The following is a 17915-nucleotide window of genomic DNA, read 5'->3' on the forward strand; positions in this document are numbered from 1 at the left end:
AGGAAACCATGGGGGAACCGTCTTCAGCGCTGCAAACGGTGGAATTCTAACCCACCATGTCCCGAATGCAAGCTAAGAGCTATGTGATCGTAGCCATATAACCAACTCGCTCGGTTGAGCGTCTTCTACTTTATAAACAAGAAGGCCATTCAAAGTTACAGTAGAATAAATTGCGTTAAAATCCTCTGTTGCAAGTCCTAACATTTCCAATTTCACTTGTAAACTCGACATATTGTGTAAATTAGGTTAACATTTTGTAGAGACGCCCTCTGTGATATGACAGAACGTACGGCTAGAGCCAAACCCAACTGTAGTTCGCCACAGCGAATCGGAGAAACGACAGTTTCAACCGGGTCAGGAATGGAATGAATGAAGCCCCCATCTAGTGGCGAGGATAGGAACTGTGCCGGCTGCCGTAGCCTGTCGCACTCCTCTGGAGCAATAATTAATGGCTGACAGAGGAAATGAAATGATAGTAGAGAGTGTTGCTGGAATGAAAGATGACAGGGAAAACCGAAGTAGCCGGAGAAAAACCTGTTCCGTCTCCGCTTTGTCAAGCACAAATCTCACATGGGGTAACCGGTATTTGAACCACAGAATTCAGCGGTGAGAGGCTGGCGCTCTACCGGCTGAGCCATGGAGGATGGAGGATAGGAACTGTTCTATAGGACAGTAATCCGGTCCGAAAATTATATGAGATTGTTGTTTCCCCGAAGCAGGAAATATGGCACTAGTCTACATGCTCTGTATTTTATGAGTAGCTCCCACATATTTTAATGAAAGGAAGTGCAATGTTTCGAGCTCCATATGCTTTCCTGCCCATTCTGTGCGTTGTGCCAGCACGGTACCGTTAGCCTAGGAAAAATCGTGGATACAACCTAGCGTGTGGACATGCCTTTAAAATGATAAGGCTACCAACTAAATAACTTTCTGCATGCAACCGACCACTGGAGGTGAGTTTGGATGTGACGGGGCACGTGTACGAACGTATGTCGCATGTATAGTATTCTATCTGTCTCGGAAAGTAAAAGAATATAAGAAATTACGATATATGGTCACTATTCTAGGGTTAGTCTCCTTCCATGAAAGTTCAGCATAGCGGCCTTCGGTACAGAGGGCCATGGGTTCAATTCCCGGTCGGGCCGCGGCTTTTAGCACCGTCTGGATAACTTTCCTAGCTCGAAAATTGGGTGTTTGTGTTCGTTTTAATACACCACCTCTTCATTTATACGCAGTACATACATCTCAGGACCGAGTAAGTGGCTGCAAGCTATGAGCTTGCATTCGGGACATAGTAGGTTCGAACCTCACTGTCGGCAGCCCTGAATAATTACAATTTCCCCTTTTCACACCAGGTAAACGCTGGGGCTGTACCTTTATTAAGGCCAACGTCTCTTGCTTCCCACTTCTAGTCCTTTCCTATCCTATCGTCGCCATTAGATGTGTGTGTGTAGGTGCGTCGTGAAGCAAATTAAAATGAAAAGAAACACCACAGAGATACGCAATAGTAAATACATTCCTCCTCACTGGGTTGCCGCATCTAGCCCTGATTCTAAGAACCAGTAATTAGAAAAAGGCCAGGAAAGGAAGAGACGAGTCATTCATTATTCTAGGAAACCTATAATTTAGTAAAAATTAAAAATGCACAGGTTCAACAGGAAGTGTTCTTACATTTTTAAGGGAAACGGTTGCCCCAAAGAATGTTGAAGGTATAGTATGAAATACTGTAGTGTATATGGCGTCAGTAGTTGTATGTTTTCACAAAGATAACAAAGATATAAAAATATGCTACTATATAGAATAATATTAACACGATCGGGTCGAAATGCATATATTTATCTTTGCTTTCTTTTCTTTTTAATTTCGTATGGCTAACATTTTAGTGTAGTGGAGGGTAGTACTGTGTAGTGTAAGAGTAACAGCATCAGCACAAATACCCAGTCCCCGACCCAAAGATATAAACCGTTTGATATTTAAAATAATTAACCTGTTCGAGAATCGAACCCAGGACCCTGAAGATCGGAGGCAAAGGCGCTGAACACTGAACCGTAGAATTCGACTCTCTTTACTTCAGTCATAGATTCTTCTTGAGTAAACAACTGAGGAGCATAACTACCAATGCACTCGCGTCCATACCTCAAAGTTACGAAATCTAATTACGGTGTGGGTTGGCATTTAAGAGAACTTAAAAAAAACCTTACGAGGCTGGCATGTCAGTAGAATTACTTATATTTTCAAGGACCCTTCTTCATGGTAAAACCAAAAAAAAAAAGTGCATTTGTTAAAACTAACTGTAGTTTAATTAACGTTTAATATATTTTTCTTCCTCTTCTTCTCCTTCTTCTTCTTCTTCTTGTGTCATATGATCCCTTGCCGCTTTAAAAATAGGCTAAAGTGCATTGTTTCGAAAACCTTGTCGTATAGTGTTGGCCATCTGAACTTCTGAACTTACTACGACGAGTAAACTGGCTGCTCAAAATCGGTCACAAGATTTCCTTGATTTGGGGACATTACATCACGCACAACAAGTTGCCCCTCATTCAGAGATACCAGATTATTATCTAGCACGAGTTATTTTACATGGCGGTAAATCTACTGACACGAGGGTGGCGTATTTGAACTGCTTCAAATACCACCGGACTGAGCTTGGATGAAACCCACCACCTTTGGTTCTACCGTCCGAGCCGCCCAGTCCGGCGGTTATATATACGTTAAGTACTGTAATTACAAAAAATACTAATTTTACAAAGCATGGCAGTTTGTACACTGCAACGTAAACAAATATTGAAACGATAACAATATGAAGGCCCCTCTTTAAGTACCCTTTGTATAATTCAACGAAGTTATTGACAGCGTTGGGTCGTACGGTACCTACGCAGGACAGAAGGGAATGGCATGCTAGGGAAACAAAATCAATGCTTGTTATCAGCCTTTTAGGGTTCCCATGCGTCGTTGCAGGCGTACCTACACTTCTGATGCAATTATTGGACGTCAAGGAGGCCATAACGTGGGATTGTGAGAGGTTGATTTGCTAATTCGAAGCAGCACGAGGAGTAATGGGCAGTAAGTGTCAACGGAACACCAATCTTGGCTACAGTGGTAAACTTAAGGTACTATAATCGAATATGATCTCGCTCATATACAGAGTGACCCATAAGTTCTTTAACATTTGACGAGGCAATACTTCAGGGAATATTGGAGGTAGTGAGGTAATAATTGACACATATGATTGGCATGACATGGGGTTTTATTGACACCAAAAAAGTACACAAAATAACCAACAGATGGCGCTTTATACGATACACAAGCAATACTTAGCATAACAATAGAGTTTTACCAAAGACGGTGTTCTTTATAACACATGCTCAGCATATCGGCCGTCATTCATCAAGAATACCTGTAGTTGAGGTTCAATGTTGTGAACAGCACTGTACAGCATATGCGTAGGTATGCTGAGAAATTGCCGTTGGATGTTGTCTTTTATCACCGCTAATGAGGTAGGACGATCGCGGTAGACTTGCGACTTCAGGTAACCCTGCAACCAATAATCACAATGATTAAGGATGGGGGACCAGGGAGAGCAAGCATGAAGGAAATGGTGGCTCGGCACGCGATCCTCACCAAACATGTGCTCAAGAGATGTTTCACACCGTACACGGGTTTCGTACGGCATCACTGAAGTGTTACTGTCCAGCGCCATCTATTCGCCTTTTCGTGCACTCGTATTGTCAGTAAAATCCCATGTCATGTCAAGCAAGTGTGGCCAATTGTATCTGACGTGTTGCTGTCCAGCGCCATCTGTTGGATATTTTGTGTGCTTTATTTTGGTGTCAATTAAACCCCATGCCATGTCATGCCAATCATGTGTGTCAGTTATTACCTCTCTACCTCCAATATTCCGTGAAGTGTCCGGTTCCATGGCTAAATGGTTAGCGTGATGGCCTTTGGTCCAGAAGGTCCCAGGTTCCCCGGCCGCGTCGGAGATTTTAAACTTAAATGGTTAATTCCTTTGGCTCAGGGACTGACTGGGTGTTTGTGCTGTTCCCAATAGCCGTGCCACTCACTCTCCACACATAACGGTATCCACCACAGTAACACACAGTTACCTGTACATGGCAGATGCCGCCCACCCTCATCGGAGGGTCTGCATTACACGGGCTGCACCCGGCTAGAAATATCCACACGAAATTATTATTCCGTGAAGTATTGCCTCGTCATATATTAACTGATATTTGAGTCATCTTGTATTTAATTATTCTAGTTGAGAGCCGTTCCTGTTTACTGAAATGAAGAGCTTGGTACACAGGGCGCCTCAAAAGGTTGCTCAGAAACTGAAGTAGACGATAGTGGGGTCGAAATACGACTTTCAGAAAGGAACGTATGGCCTAGGATAGGACACAACACTGCGCCGAATGAATGCGGAAGTTGACAGTTTGAACGGATTTTGTAAACAACATTCAGTATCCAGTGTTTAACTTCACTGAGTGTACACACGATTATCACATCACTGGTTAAACGTTCTACGTTATTTAGGAATGTGAAGCATTTTGGAAAAGGAAATACAAATTAATTATCCATTATGTTTTTCCTGACACTCCAAGACTGCATGTACTTATCCGAAAGTTCTTGTACTTCGACATCTGTGAGGATTACTTCAGTTTCTGCACAACCTTTTGAATCATCCTATATACAGAATGGTCGGTAACACCGTGAACGGTGTATATGAGCATTACACGGTTGGTCATACTGATATTTTTAAAAAATCGATATCTCACGCCGTTGTCAATTAATCAGCTGCTGAAGTTAGCCAATCACATCGGTTCGCGGGCGAATTCAAATGGGCTTCGCGAGCCGGCGTTGCTAAATCTGCACGTGGCTTAAGACCGACTTGGGAATACCAATGGAATGAAAAAATCGCCAGGGCAGGGATTTGAACACGGGCCTCTGAGCTGACAGGAACGCTCCATAGTAAGTACGCTATGGTGATACCGGCTGAAACCCATGGCGTGTTTTGTGTTTCATGGTGATTTTTCAGCTTGGCTCTCAAGCCGGTATTAAGGCACGTGCAGATTTGGCAACACTGCTTCGCAAAACCCATTTGAATTTGCCCGCAAAACAATCTGATTGGCTAACTTCAGCAGCTCATAAAATGGCAGTGGCGCGATATGTCGAATTAAGTTTTTCAAATTTTATTTATCAGTATGGCCAGCCTTCTAACGTTCGCATACCCGGTTCACGTTGTTTCCGACCATCCTGTATAAATGAAAAAATAATTTGTACAATACGGTGTTAAAATGGCATAGGCTAGAATAACTTTCTTACTTTCATCGATCTATCTCAGTCTGATCCTTTACTTTTACATTAGGAAACCGTCTGAGACATCACCGTTTCTAATAATACAGTTCATCAAGCAGCCTATCTCTATGATATAAATGGTGTGAAACTACGGGTTTTATCAATCAATGAATATTCAAGATAAACTTAAATATTATAATAAAGTGGTCCGCCTATTCATTACAATAAATAATTTATTATATCTAGTACATGTTTCGTCCCCTAAGGGACATCATCAGCTAATAATAAATTAACATTAATATATCAGAAATAAATATTATTAAATGTTATTAAAATTGGTAAGACATATTATACCGTCTAAGGAATGCTTATTAAGTTTCAACAAATCTTCTACCAAGAGATACACATCAAGAGTGCTAAATACAACAAATGATATTTTAAGATTTTATAAGCAAAACTGGTATTTTACAAGAACAGAAACAAGAGAAATATGGACAATTTAACTGTTTTATCTGTCTTATGACTTGCAATTTTAACAAAATTACGAAGATCTTATTTTAAATGTCAAAAATTTTAATATATCTTACCAATTTTAATAATATTTATTTCTGATATATTAATGTTAATTTTTTATTAGCTGATGATGTCCCTTAGGGGACGAAACATGTACTAGATATAATAAATTATATATTGTATTGAATAGGCGGACCACTTAATTATAATATTTATCTTGAATATTCATTGATTGATTATAGTCAATACGGGATTAGTATTACTTGAAATGAAGCTGTTAAAGCTTATCACTTGTAATACGGGTTTTATGGTCAATTGGTGTATACAGTTTCGGAGTTCTTGGCAGACTAATATGTAATAGCTCCTTCTAGTTCAGTGAGAAGAACAACGGGAAGATACCATACCCCTCACATTCCTAAAACGCCCCCTTCTAGTGGAATTGAGAATTTAACCGGCCTTCGGTCTAAAAATCAACAAACAAATAGGCTACATGAGATTCACTTTTTTATGTACAGACTAGTAATTTATAATATCATAAACATAGGCTACAGTTAATGACTACACATTAACCCATGCCCAAGGTTCGAATCAGAAGCCAAGCACGAGCTCAGTTACTTACAAGGACAACGGCTTGCCACCTGAACTACCCGCCATTTGTTCCTGGACAGACGAGACGCGGGAATGAGCAAATAAAACCAGCCATTGGAAACAGTGGACCCCTGAAAACGCTGAACACACTTTTGGAGAAACGTCGAGAGCTTTAAATCCCAACATACCACGACCTGTAAGCATGGGAAAGCTCTTTTACCAAAACGTAACAAAACTGCTCGAAAAGAAGAATATTCAGACTTTGAAGCTGTAAAGCCAAAGTAAATTCCATTGAACATTTTCGGGATGAACTGGATCTACGTTTTCGCTCGTGGAAATGCTCAATAAACCGTCAGTAAGGGAGGCGTTACTGAGTCCAACTCATTGTCTGAATGGCCAGCGTTGAGGCCTTCTGTTCAGAAGGTCCCGGGTTCGATTCCCGGCTGGGTCGGGGATTTAATCGCATCTGATTCATTCTTCTGGCTCGGGGACTGGATGTTTGTGTTTGTCTCAACGCATACCTCTTCAAATTCATACAATACACTACAACACCAGCCAGCACAGAAACACGCAACAGTGATCACATCCCTCCATATAGGATTGGTGTCAGGAAGGTCATCCGTCCGTACATCAGGGCGAAATCCATATGTGCGACACATTTCGCACCTGTGACGCTACAGATGTGCGAAAAGAGGTAGAAGAAGAAGATGAAGAAGAAGAAGAAGAAGAAGTGTTAATGAGAGGGAGGAAAAAGCTTTCGCAGAAGTGTCTTGCCAGTTCAGTGGACCCTGTGCACAGCTCTATGGCTAAATGGTCAGCATGCTGGCCTTTGGTTCAAAGTGTCCCGGGTTCAATTCATGGCCCTGTTGAGGGTGTTAACCGTACGAGGACCGGGTGTTTGTGATGTTTTTAACATCAGAAATCATCTTAGGTTGAGTCCCATACTCACAGACATGCAGGTCGCCTATAGGCCTTCTACTAACAAACGTCCTGCACCAGGCCTGTCCGGAGGCCATGCGCCATTATTATTATAGTGGACCCTTACAACAGAGAGATAATAATTAATTAACGTTCTTTGCTTTACGTCGCACTAACTACTTTTACGGTTTTCGGAGACGCCGAGGTGCCGGAATTTTGTCCCGCGGGAGTTCTTTTACGTGCCAGTAAATCAACCGACACGAGGCGGACGCGTTTGAGCACCTTCGAATACCACCGGACTGAGCCACGGATCGAACCTGCCAAGTTGGGGTCAGAAGGCCAGCGCCTCAACCGTCTGATCCACTCAGCCCGGCACAACAGAGAAATGTCGTGCTGTTACCAAATCAAAGGTAATTCACAAATTGCCGACATTTCTTCTTCCAAATCAGGGAGATCGAATGCGTACAAACTAGTTTATTAACTACAAATTGTTTTTTAACAATGCAGACAAACTGATAACATTATCAATTTAAAGGAAATCATTTTTAATTAATTTTCATAACTTGTATACACATTCTTCCTTCTTCTTTCCTTGTCTTTTCCCAATATGTGGGGTTGGCACTAAGGCAAATTAAGCTTAGTTTTACGCCCGGATGCCCTTCCTAACGCCAACCCAATAAAGAGGATCCCTATAGTGTAAATGAAGCTGTGTATTAAGACGATCATAAACATTCAGCCCCAGGTCTAGAGGAATTAAACAAACGTAGTTAAAGCCCCTCGGCTCGGTCGAGAATCAAACGTGTGAACCGAAAGCCGCTTTGCTGATCATTCAGTGAACGAGCCGGATTTATGTAAGTTCCTCCATAAACATTCGTTTTCAGCATTGATATACACTCAACCAATCAACAAATGATCGCCTTAGAAGATGATTTAATTTCAAAATCGTGTTTGAAATAGGATAAACATATTGTGCAGGTGGTAGGATTCCAAGTATTATCTCTTCGGTCATCGCCCACCCACAGTTTACGAATATCCTTGTGTTTTGAGATTTTATAAAACGAAATATTCCTTTACTGTCCATTTTGTGCGGTTGAGTGTACATCAAAATAGTTACGAAAGCTGCGCACTTCGTTTTCAGTCAGTTATTTATTTATCGTCAATGAATAGCAACTAGCGTGCTGCAAGAGGATGTTAGTTCACTCAGCTAGAGAGGAGGAAGCCTACGACCAAGTTCCTAAAAAAAAGTAAATTAAACATGATGTGTACAGAGCCCATTGAGGGATTTGCTGCCCATCGAAATGACATACAGATATGGGACGCTATCTGGTCAGTGTGACAACTTCTTCTGCTACATTCCTTGGTTTTCTTGGCAGAGACCGTTGCCTCCCATATCAACTGCTGAGTGAACACTATTCCAACCGTCAGTGTAGGTGTAAAACTCCACGGACCAGCGGGGAATCGAATCCCGGGTCTTCGGAATAGATGTAAATACGCTACCCTGACATCACAGACATTTCCATCAAGTTCATAATTCCTACCACTGTTTTACGGAATTTTCCAAGTTTCAGAGAAACTATACATCAGTAACCGAGCGAATCAGCCACGTGGTTAGGGTCGCGTGGCTTGGATTCGGGATATGGTGGATTCGAATTCCACAGTCGGCAGTCCAGAAGATGGTTTTCTGTGATTTCCCATTTTCACACCAGACAAATTCCGGGGCTGCACCTTAATTAAGGCCACGGCCGCTATCTTCCCAAACCTGGCCGCTATCTTCCGAAACCTAGCCCCTTCCCATCCTTATGTCACCGAAAATCTTCCATGTGTTAGTGAGATTTTAAACCACTAAAAATACAAACAAACAAAAAACAACAAAAACTCGATAACTATTTACGAATCCTCACTCTTACTGAAAGAAAGTTCAAGGGAAGAACGAACGATATAATTGTATTGGAAATCTATAGCTGTGGTCGCCTTATCTACTCGTCTGTTTATGTTCTAGCATTTATCTCCGATTAAATACACGCATTAGTATATAATCTGTCTTTACATTTATAGAACCTGTAGGGTTTATGAGCGAAATCGCTCTCACATCCGACCCGCACGGAACTCAGCTGGACGACGTGGAGAGACATTTTGTTTCTCTCACTTACTGTTAGTGGATTGCATCCAAGTAACATAGCAATAACAAGAGAGAGATGAGAGGCAAATCTTACGAATGTAGTCTGAGCTGAATTCATAATCACGGTGTTAACAGTAGGCTATACAGTAGTTTACAAAGTCGAAAACAGACAGTGGCAAATGTTTCTTTTACGAAGGAATAAACTGTGTCCCATGCAGGAAACAAAGGATACCTTCCTTTACGACTACGTCACCAGTTTCCAAATTAACGTCTCCATAATATTCGTCTCTGTAAAATAATGTAAGACCACAATCCAGGCCGCTCAGAGACAAGGCAGAGACTACAGGAAAAGATGTGGATGTTGTGAGATGCAGATATAGGAGGAGCCTCACATCACAGGCCTAGGAATCGGATACTTTCTTCTAAAGATGCTTGTATATATAGAGTGCCTTTTCTTACGCAGTTTCAAATTGTTATTTGTTTAGGTTTTTCTCATTTCCTTTGTACAGTACTGTTGCAACCGATTACACATTTTCTGTGACTGATAGCAAATGTATGAACTTCGAAATGAAGCAAGTTTCAACGCTCCGGAGAAGGGATGATTGATGAACCATTCCACGCTTCTTCATATAGGTAGCAGTAGTCCATGCAAGTACGGCACTCGTGTTCATAACACGGAATGTGTTTAGAAGTACAACCGTATAACATACATCAAAAGTTTTCATTCCCCACCCTGAAGGGGTGTTATGTGTTATATACCAAACAAGAAGGTGAATAATTTGTTTGTTTTCATAAAATATACCAACACTCTTTTTTTAGCAACACCTTGGTTTGGAAATACCATAATTTTACAGCTTTAACAAAAACTTCCTACGCCTGGAATTCCAGATATGGAAACAGACAGCGAAAGTTGTAAGTAGGCTATTATGTAACGTAGGCCTAATTGTTCTTTGTTACACTTACAAACCTGCTATACACATACTATACGTGGTGACATTGTTGGTCGTACAAATTCGTAGAAGATGGAACTTATTTACAAAACAAGAGAGTTGTGGGAGTTAAAACCAGTGTTTCCAGAGGCGTGAAGTTGATAAACCGTATAATACAGGTCGCCTACTTGCAAGGGTTGAAGACGTCGAATAACGAGCGCCGATTCGTTGTTCATCTCTAGTAGGTGGATGGAGAATTTCGTGATTGCTTATGAATCACGATTCAGTTTAAGCCCGTATGTCGGGAATATTCTTGTCGTTAGAAGTATACTAGTACAAAGTATAGGCCTACCGTACCAACGCAAGGCTCTGTGTTAGAAGTGCTACTGGCTACGACAGGAAATCATCTCTACTGAGTACCTATACGTCCTATAGGTTACCAATGCCCATTATGGCATTGTCGTTCTGAGACTAGAAGACTTTTCGTTCTACCGAGCGAGTTGGCCGTGCCGTTAGGGGCGCGTAGCTGTGAGCTTGCATTCGGGAGATAGTGGATTCGAACCCTACTGTCGGCAGCCTGAAGATGGTTTTCCGCGGTTTCCAATTTTCACACCAGCCAAATGCAGGGGCTGTACATTAATTAAGGCTACAGACGCTTCCTTCCCACCCCTATCCCTGTCCTATCCCATCATCGGCATAAGACCTATCTGTGTCAGTGCGACGCAAAGCAACTTGTAAAGAAACTTTTCGTTCTTAGAGCCAACACCAGATCATACGTTCACCTTCGTAGTGTAATGGTTAGTGCTATTATCCCTCATCATTAGAGGCCCGTGTTCGTTTCCCGGTACTACCAGAGATTTAAGATTGGCAGGAGGGCCGATATATGGTTGAAAAAAACATGCAGCTCACTTACAATTGGGGTGAGCCTGAAAAGAGCAGCACAACCTCAAGGAATACGAAGATACGAGTTTACTTTTCTTACTGGACTATGTGTCAGCAGAATAATGCAGACCGCATGTAGCTTTGACCACATGTGTCTTACAAAATAATAACGACATTTCACTACCGTGAGCCGCTTTATTGCCAGATCTGTCACCTACTAAAAGTGTTTGATGACATGATGGCGTGGGTGGCTATTTCTGTTCAACACCCAGATGAGTACGGCAGACTGCGGAAGTCGGAGGTGGACACAACATTACTTGAAAGTTCTGCACGTCTGGAACGGATGACAATAAAATGTTGAACATTTATTCAGTATTTCATAATAAAACATACCGAGTAGAAAATTAGACGATTATCTCAAATTCTTTATGATACTGGGTTACTTTTTAGTAGTAAGCTACCGGGCGAGTTGGCCGTGCGGTTAGGAGCGCGCAGCTGTGCGCTCGCATCTGGGAGATAGTAGGTTCGAACTCCACTGTCGGCAGCCTTGAAGATGGTTTTCCGTGGTTTCCCATTTTCATACCAGGCAAATGCTGGGGCTGTACATTAATTAAGGCCACGGCCACTTCCTTCCCATGCCTAGGCCTTCCCTGTCCCATCGTCGCCATAAGACCTATCTGTGTCGGTGCGACGTAAAGCAACTAGCAAAAAGAAAAAGAAAATAGTAAGCTACTTCATTTTAACGGTGGCAAGACGTACAAGTTAAGGGTCAGAGCAGATTTCAAAGCATACGTGACAAAACTTGATCATTTACTCGCGTCCTTAAATCATTAAGCCCATAATATACAGTAGATCGAAGAGAACTTACAGTATTATGGTCCCAAGGCCCACACAAAGAAAACATCGATATTTGCATTGCTTTAAAAAATAATGTTACGAAAGCATTCGTTTTTATGCCAAATAACATGACGTTTACAAGATAACTGTACATGCAGTCGACGTGTAGAATAATGTCCAAAACCACAGGCCCCAGCGACCACACAAGATAAGTGCGTATTTACTAACAACTCTTTGATAAATTCAAGTAATAATTATAAAATGAGATATACTGAGTGAGTGGCTGCGCGGTCTGAGCCACGTAGCTGTCAGCTTGCATTCGAGAGAGAGTGAGTTCGAACCCCACTGTCGGTAGCCCTGAAGATGGTTTTTCCGTTGTTTCCCATTTTCATACCAGGCAAATGCTAATGCTGTAATGAAGGCCACGTACGCTTCCTTCCCACTCCTAGGCCTTACCTGTCCCACCGTCGCCGTAAGACCTACGTGTGTTTGTGAGACGTAAAGCAAATTGTAAAAAAAGAGAATGAGGGAGAAACATTATTTTGCTCTAAATAAACATAGATTTCTGCTGTCTAATGTATAGTGAAGCTGAAATATTAACTACTAACTACCACAAATAAGTAATAGGATATGGACACCTACTGCCCTACTGCCCCGTCAGTGTTGTTGAACATGGCCTATTGTTTGAAGTCCTGTATTCATAAGGCACGTTTCGCAGGTAATAACACATATAGAAGACAATGGAACATGCCTGACAAATAATGATACTCCGTCATTGTGACAAAACAACGCCTGCGGCAGGCCGGATGCTTCAGAAGTAGTCTCCATCTCACTGAAAGTTTAACTGCTCCTAACACCACTTCCTGTAGCCAAGAGCACTTTAGAGGCAGACCACCACCATTACAGAATGTACTTTTCTTCAGGGAAGGGATCTAAGTTCCTTTATTATTCCTTGGGTGACATATTTTCCAAGACAAAGTTTTACGCATTGCCCTCTTCTCTCAGCGCAGAGCCGTAAAGTCTCTACAGGAAGCGTCGAGAAGTACTTTCCATTTTGTATTTCACCTTATTCTTTGACGCCAGGCCCTTGACTTAGGGGTAGTGAGTTGTCAAGTGCAAGGGAGGACCACTATTAAAGACGAGTAAATAAATACAAATAAATAGCCAGAGGCCCCAGGTTGGATTCCCATCATGTCTAGGAATTGTAATCCTAGACTCAAGGCTGGAACGGGGCCCACTCAGCCTTGTGAGATCATCTGAGGTACTTTCTTAAACAGGGTGGTGCAAAAATCGCGCATGATTTAAACCTAGTTTTGACAGCCCCGGATGTTTCTTTAGGGTTATCTCAATGAATAACAAATTAATGTTTAATTCTGAAGCATTTAATTCTGAAGCGGGCAGTAACAGGAGTCCTTTATGTCTTACCCTTTACACATTGATCTTTCACTACAATTTCTTTAGACCGGCCTCAGATTATTATTGGTTAAGCCATTGTATCCTACGCTAAGGTTACGGTATCGATTGCCAGCACAGTCGGTCGGGATTTAAGAATATTTAAATGCAAGAGACCCTTGCCAGTAAACTGTAGAACAGGAAGCCTCAACTCAATGCATTATGTCGTAACAGTGGCCTGCCTCCCGATATTTTTAAGTGGGCACTATGTTGACGATAACTTTAGCACTGCCAGGCCGTTGCATTGGTGATCATTGTTGTCATATCCGAGCAAATTAACGTCAGTGTAGGGTGGTACTTAAAGTTCAATCACACCGAGCTCGATAGCTGCAGTCGCTTAAGTGCGGCCAGTATCCAGTATTCGGGAGATAGTAGGTTCGAATCCCACTGTCGGCAGCCCTGAAAATGGTTTTCCGTGGTTTCCCATTTTCACACCAGGCAAATGCTGGGGCTGTACCTTAATTAAGGCCACGGCCGCTTCCTTCCCACTCCTAGCCCTTTCCTGTCCCATCGTCGCCGTAAGACCTATCTGTGTCGGTGCGACGTAAAACAACTAGCAAAAAAAAAAAAAAAGTTCAATCACCAATGGTTTTGAACTTCCCCGTCGAAATCGGAATTGCCATTTTTTTCCTCAATAAGAACCAAAAACCAAAATAAGAACCATTAGATTTATTCAAGGTTGAAAGTTTTTAAATGAACGCACGGTATATTAGAGGCCTATAAAATAAACTGACTGCAAACGAAATATGTTCAACATCAACCAAAGTAATTATATTATAACTGATAGACTATTATACCAATTAAATTTTAAAAATATATTCGACACCTTATATAAATAAAAATACATATTTTGATCATTAACAACTCAACTTACTCCATGTGTGTTTGAGTCATCAGTCCATAGACTGGTTTGATGCAGCTCTCCATGCCACTCTATCATGCGCTAACCTTTTCATTTCTACGTAACTATTGCATCCTGCATCTGCTCTAATCTGCTTGTCATATTCATACCTTGGTCTACCCCTACCGTTCTTATCACCTACACTTCCTTCAAAAACCAACTGAACAAGTCCTGGGTGTCTTAAGATGTGTCCTATCATTCTATCTCTTCTTTTCGTCAAATTTCGCCAAATCGATCTCCTCTCTCCAATTCGATTCAGTATCTCTTCATTCGTGATTCGATCTATCCATCTCACCTTCAGCATTCTTCTGTAACACCACATTTCAAAAGCTTCTATTCTCTTTCTTTCTGAGCTAGTTATCGTCCTTGTTTCACTTCCATACAATGCCACGCTCCACACGAAAGTCTTCAAAAACATCTTTCTAATTCCGATATCAATGTTTGAAGTGAGCAAATTTCTTTTCTTAAGAAAGCTCTTCCTTGCTTGTGCTAGTCTGCATTTTATGTCCTCCATACTTCTGCCATCGTTAGTTATTTTACTACCCAAGTAACAATATTCATCTACTTCCTTTAAGACTTCATTTCCTAATCTAATATTTCCTACATCACCTGCCTTCGTTCGACTGCACTCCATTACTTTTGTTTTGGACTTATTTATTTTCATCTTGTACTCCTTACCCAAGACTTCATCCATACCATTCAGCAACTTCTCGAGATCTTCTGCAGTCTCAGATAAAATAACAATATCATCGGCAAATCTCAAGGTTTTGATTTCCTCTCCTTGGACTGTGATTCCATTTCCAAATTTCTCTTTGATTTCCTTTACTGCCTGTTCTATGTAAACATTGAAAAGGAGAGGGGACAAACTGCAGCCTTGCCTCACTCCTTTCTGGATTGCTGCTTCTTTTTCAAAGCCCTCGATTCTTATCACTGCAGACTGATTTTTATACAGATTGTAGATAATTCTTCGTTCTCGGTATCTGATCCCTATCATCTTCAGAATCATAGATAGCTTGGTCCAATCAACATTATCGAATGCCTTTTCTAGATCTACGAATGCCATGTATGTGGGCTTGTCCTTCTTGATTCGATCCTCTAAGATCAGACGTAAAGTCAGTATTGCTTCACATGTGCCTACATTTCTTCTGAAGCCAAATTGATCTTCTCCCAACTCAGCTTCTACTTGTTTTTCCATTCTTCTGTAAATAATACGTGTTAACAGTGACTTACATGATGTTCGCGTGTAATATTGTCGCTTGGAACTATTGAATAATCGGTCATTCTAAGCTAAAATTTGCCGTCTGAAGCACCAGAGTGAAGCTGCTAAGTACTTTTGTAGTGAGTGTGGTTTTAAATCTGCGTTGTGGAGATTAGTGTTCATTAAAGGATCACTCTCATACCTATAACCTCATCGTGTTAGCTAGCCGATAATGGCCGCCTCTGTTGATGGAGGTCGGCAAGTTTTTTCTAACTCAATGAATCTAAATAATGAAAATCAGCAAGTCTCAAGTAACCTCACGAATGGACAGAATAAAGAAAGCATAATTCCCACCCGTACCGGTGAACCACGTAACCTCATGACAACCTCTATTACTGTTCCTAACACATTTAATCAATCTCCTAACAACCCAAGGTTAAGTTACTCTGCAGCAATGCAATCCTACCCTACCAAAGATCAAGCTATTGTTATTGAATCTTGCGATGGTATTAGTATCCGAGATTATATACTAGCAATTGGAAAAGTCACTAGCCCTAGTAACATCCGATTTGTCTCACGGATATCTAATGGAAGAATATGTATCTTCCTTGCAAGTCAAAAGTGTGTTGAAGAATTAATTTCAAAACATCCTAAGATTCTCATAAATAATGTCTCCTTGGAAATAAGACCTCTCCTAACTAAAAACAAACGAGTTATTCTATCCAATGTTTGTCCTGTGATTCCTAATATTGTTGTTGAAGAAGAATTTCTCAAACTCGGCATTAAACCAATGTCAAAGATATCACCTATTAGAGCAGGTTTAACAATCCCCGGATTTTATCACATTCTCAGTTTTCGGAGACAGATTTATATTCAAAATGAAGACTTTAACAAACTTCCAGACTCACTCCAAATCGAATATGAGGGTACCAATTACTGGATTTATTTATCCTCTGACACACCCACCTGATTTTTTTGTAAAACTGAGGGGCACTTAGCTAGAAACTGTCCTGATAAGGATGAAATAATAAATGAAGGCTCCTCATTAAATCAAAACAGTCATTCTCGTGGCAAGATCAATCTAACAGAATTTCCCCAACCAGTAGAGGATACACAAAAAATTGAAACAAACTGTCAAGAAAATATTACCTGTACTCCCTCACAAATTACTGTTCAGACAACTGCTACATCTACATCTCTTCAGTGTTCTCAAAATTAAAACTGTGGGCCTTTACCCTCAGGCGAAACGACTCTAACCTCTCATTTGGAATGCCCTCAAAACCCCTCATATGTTCATCTTGCTGGATCAAAGAGACCAATATCACTAGCTAGCAGTGAAACTACAGGCAGAAAAGACCTTGATTTTAAGGAACCTCCCCTAACAACTGAACCTAAGACAAGTGAACAGACAGGGAAACACAAGACAAAACAAACTTACAAGAAACCAAAGACAGAAAAAGAAAGCACAACTATTAGTGATATGCTTAAGCCAATTAAGCAAGTTCTAGAAGCCAACCCTCAGTCCTTTCCCCTCAATTACTTACAACTCCAATCCTTTTTTGAAAACAGTATTGGAGTTAATGACATTGCAGCAATAGCTTCCAATTACACCCAAGATCTAGAGGGTTTAGCCCAAGCCCTTCAAAAACTATATCCATACTACACTGAAAAATCCATTAAGAACAGGAGTACTCGAATAGTCAAGAAACTGCTTAAGGCTAGCAGTGAAAACCGAGGTGAAGCAATTAACAGTTTAGTTCCAGATTACTCCAGCGATGACTCTACTTCCCTCACATAATAATGATAAAATTCCCTCTACACTTGTTTGTCATTCTTATGACTATATCATTATTTCAATGGAACCTCAACAGTTTTCGATCACAGCGAGAGTATTTACAACTTCTACTAAATAAACATCAGCCTTCAGTTGTCTGTCTACAAGAAACTAACTTTAGAGACAACTTTGTTTCCCATTTAAGACAGTTCAACGTACATTATAAAAACCGAATTAATCCAAATCATGCAAGTGGAGGCGTAGCCACCTATGTTAAAAATAATTTACACCATCAAGAGGTTCCTTTAACTACTGATTTAGAAGCAGTCGCAGTTTCATTATACCTTCCACAAGCTATATGTGTATGTAATGTTTATTTTCCTACGAATAGTACATCTCACGCTGATGATTTAAGAAACCTAATACACCAACTCCCCAAACCCTTCATCTTGATGGGTGATTTTAATAGCCACAACAGTTTATGGGGTAGTCGCAATACTGATGCAAGG

General features: G+C 41.0%; 1 protein-coding gene across 1 annotated transcript in view; it reads right to left on the minus strand.

Annotated features, from left to right (window-relative positions):
* Positions 1 to 3352: 3352 nt before the first annotated feature.
* Positions 3353 to 17915, minus strand: part of LOC136862733 (uncharacterized) — a 425476-nt gene continuing 410913 nt past the window's right edge. Inside the window, exon 4 of the mRNA XM_067138959.2 lies at positions 3353 to 3535. Within this exon, the coding sequence (XP_066995060.2) occupies positions 3353 to 3535 (183 nt within the window). The remainder of the gene's footprint in view (positions 3536 to 17915) is intronic.

Source organism: Anabrus simplex, chromosome 2, assembly GCF_040414725.1.
Source record: "Anabrus simplex isolate iqAnaSimp1 chromosome 2, ASM4041472v1, whole genome shotgun sequence".
Taxonomy (NCBI): domain Eukaryota; kingdom Metazoa; phylum Arthropoda; class Insecta; order Orthoptera; family Tettigoniidae; genus Anabrus; species Anabrus simplex.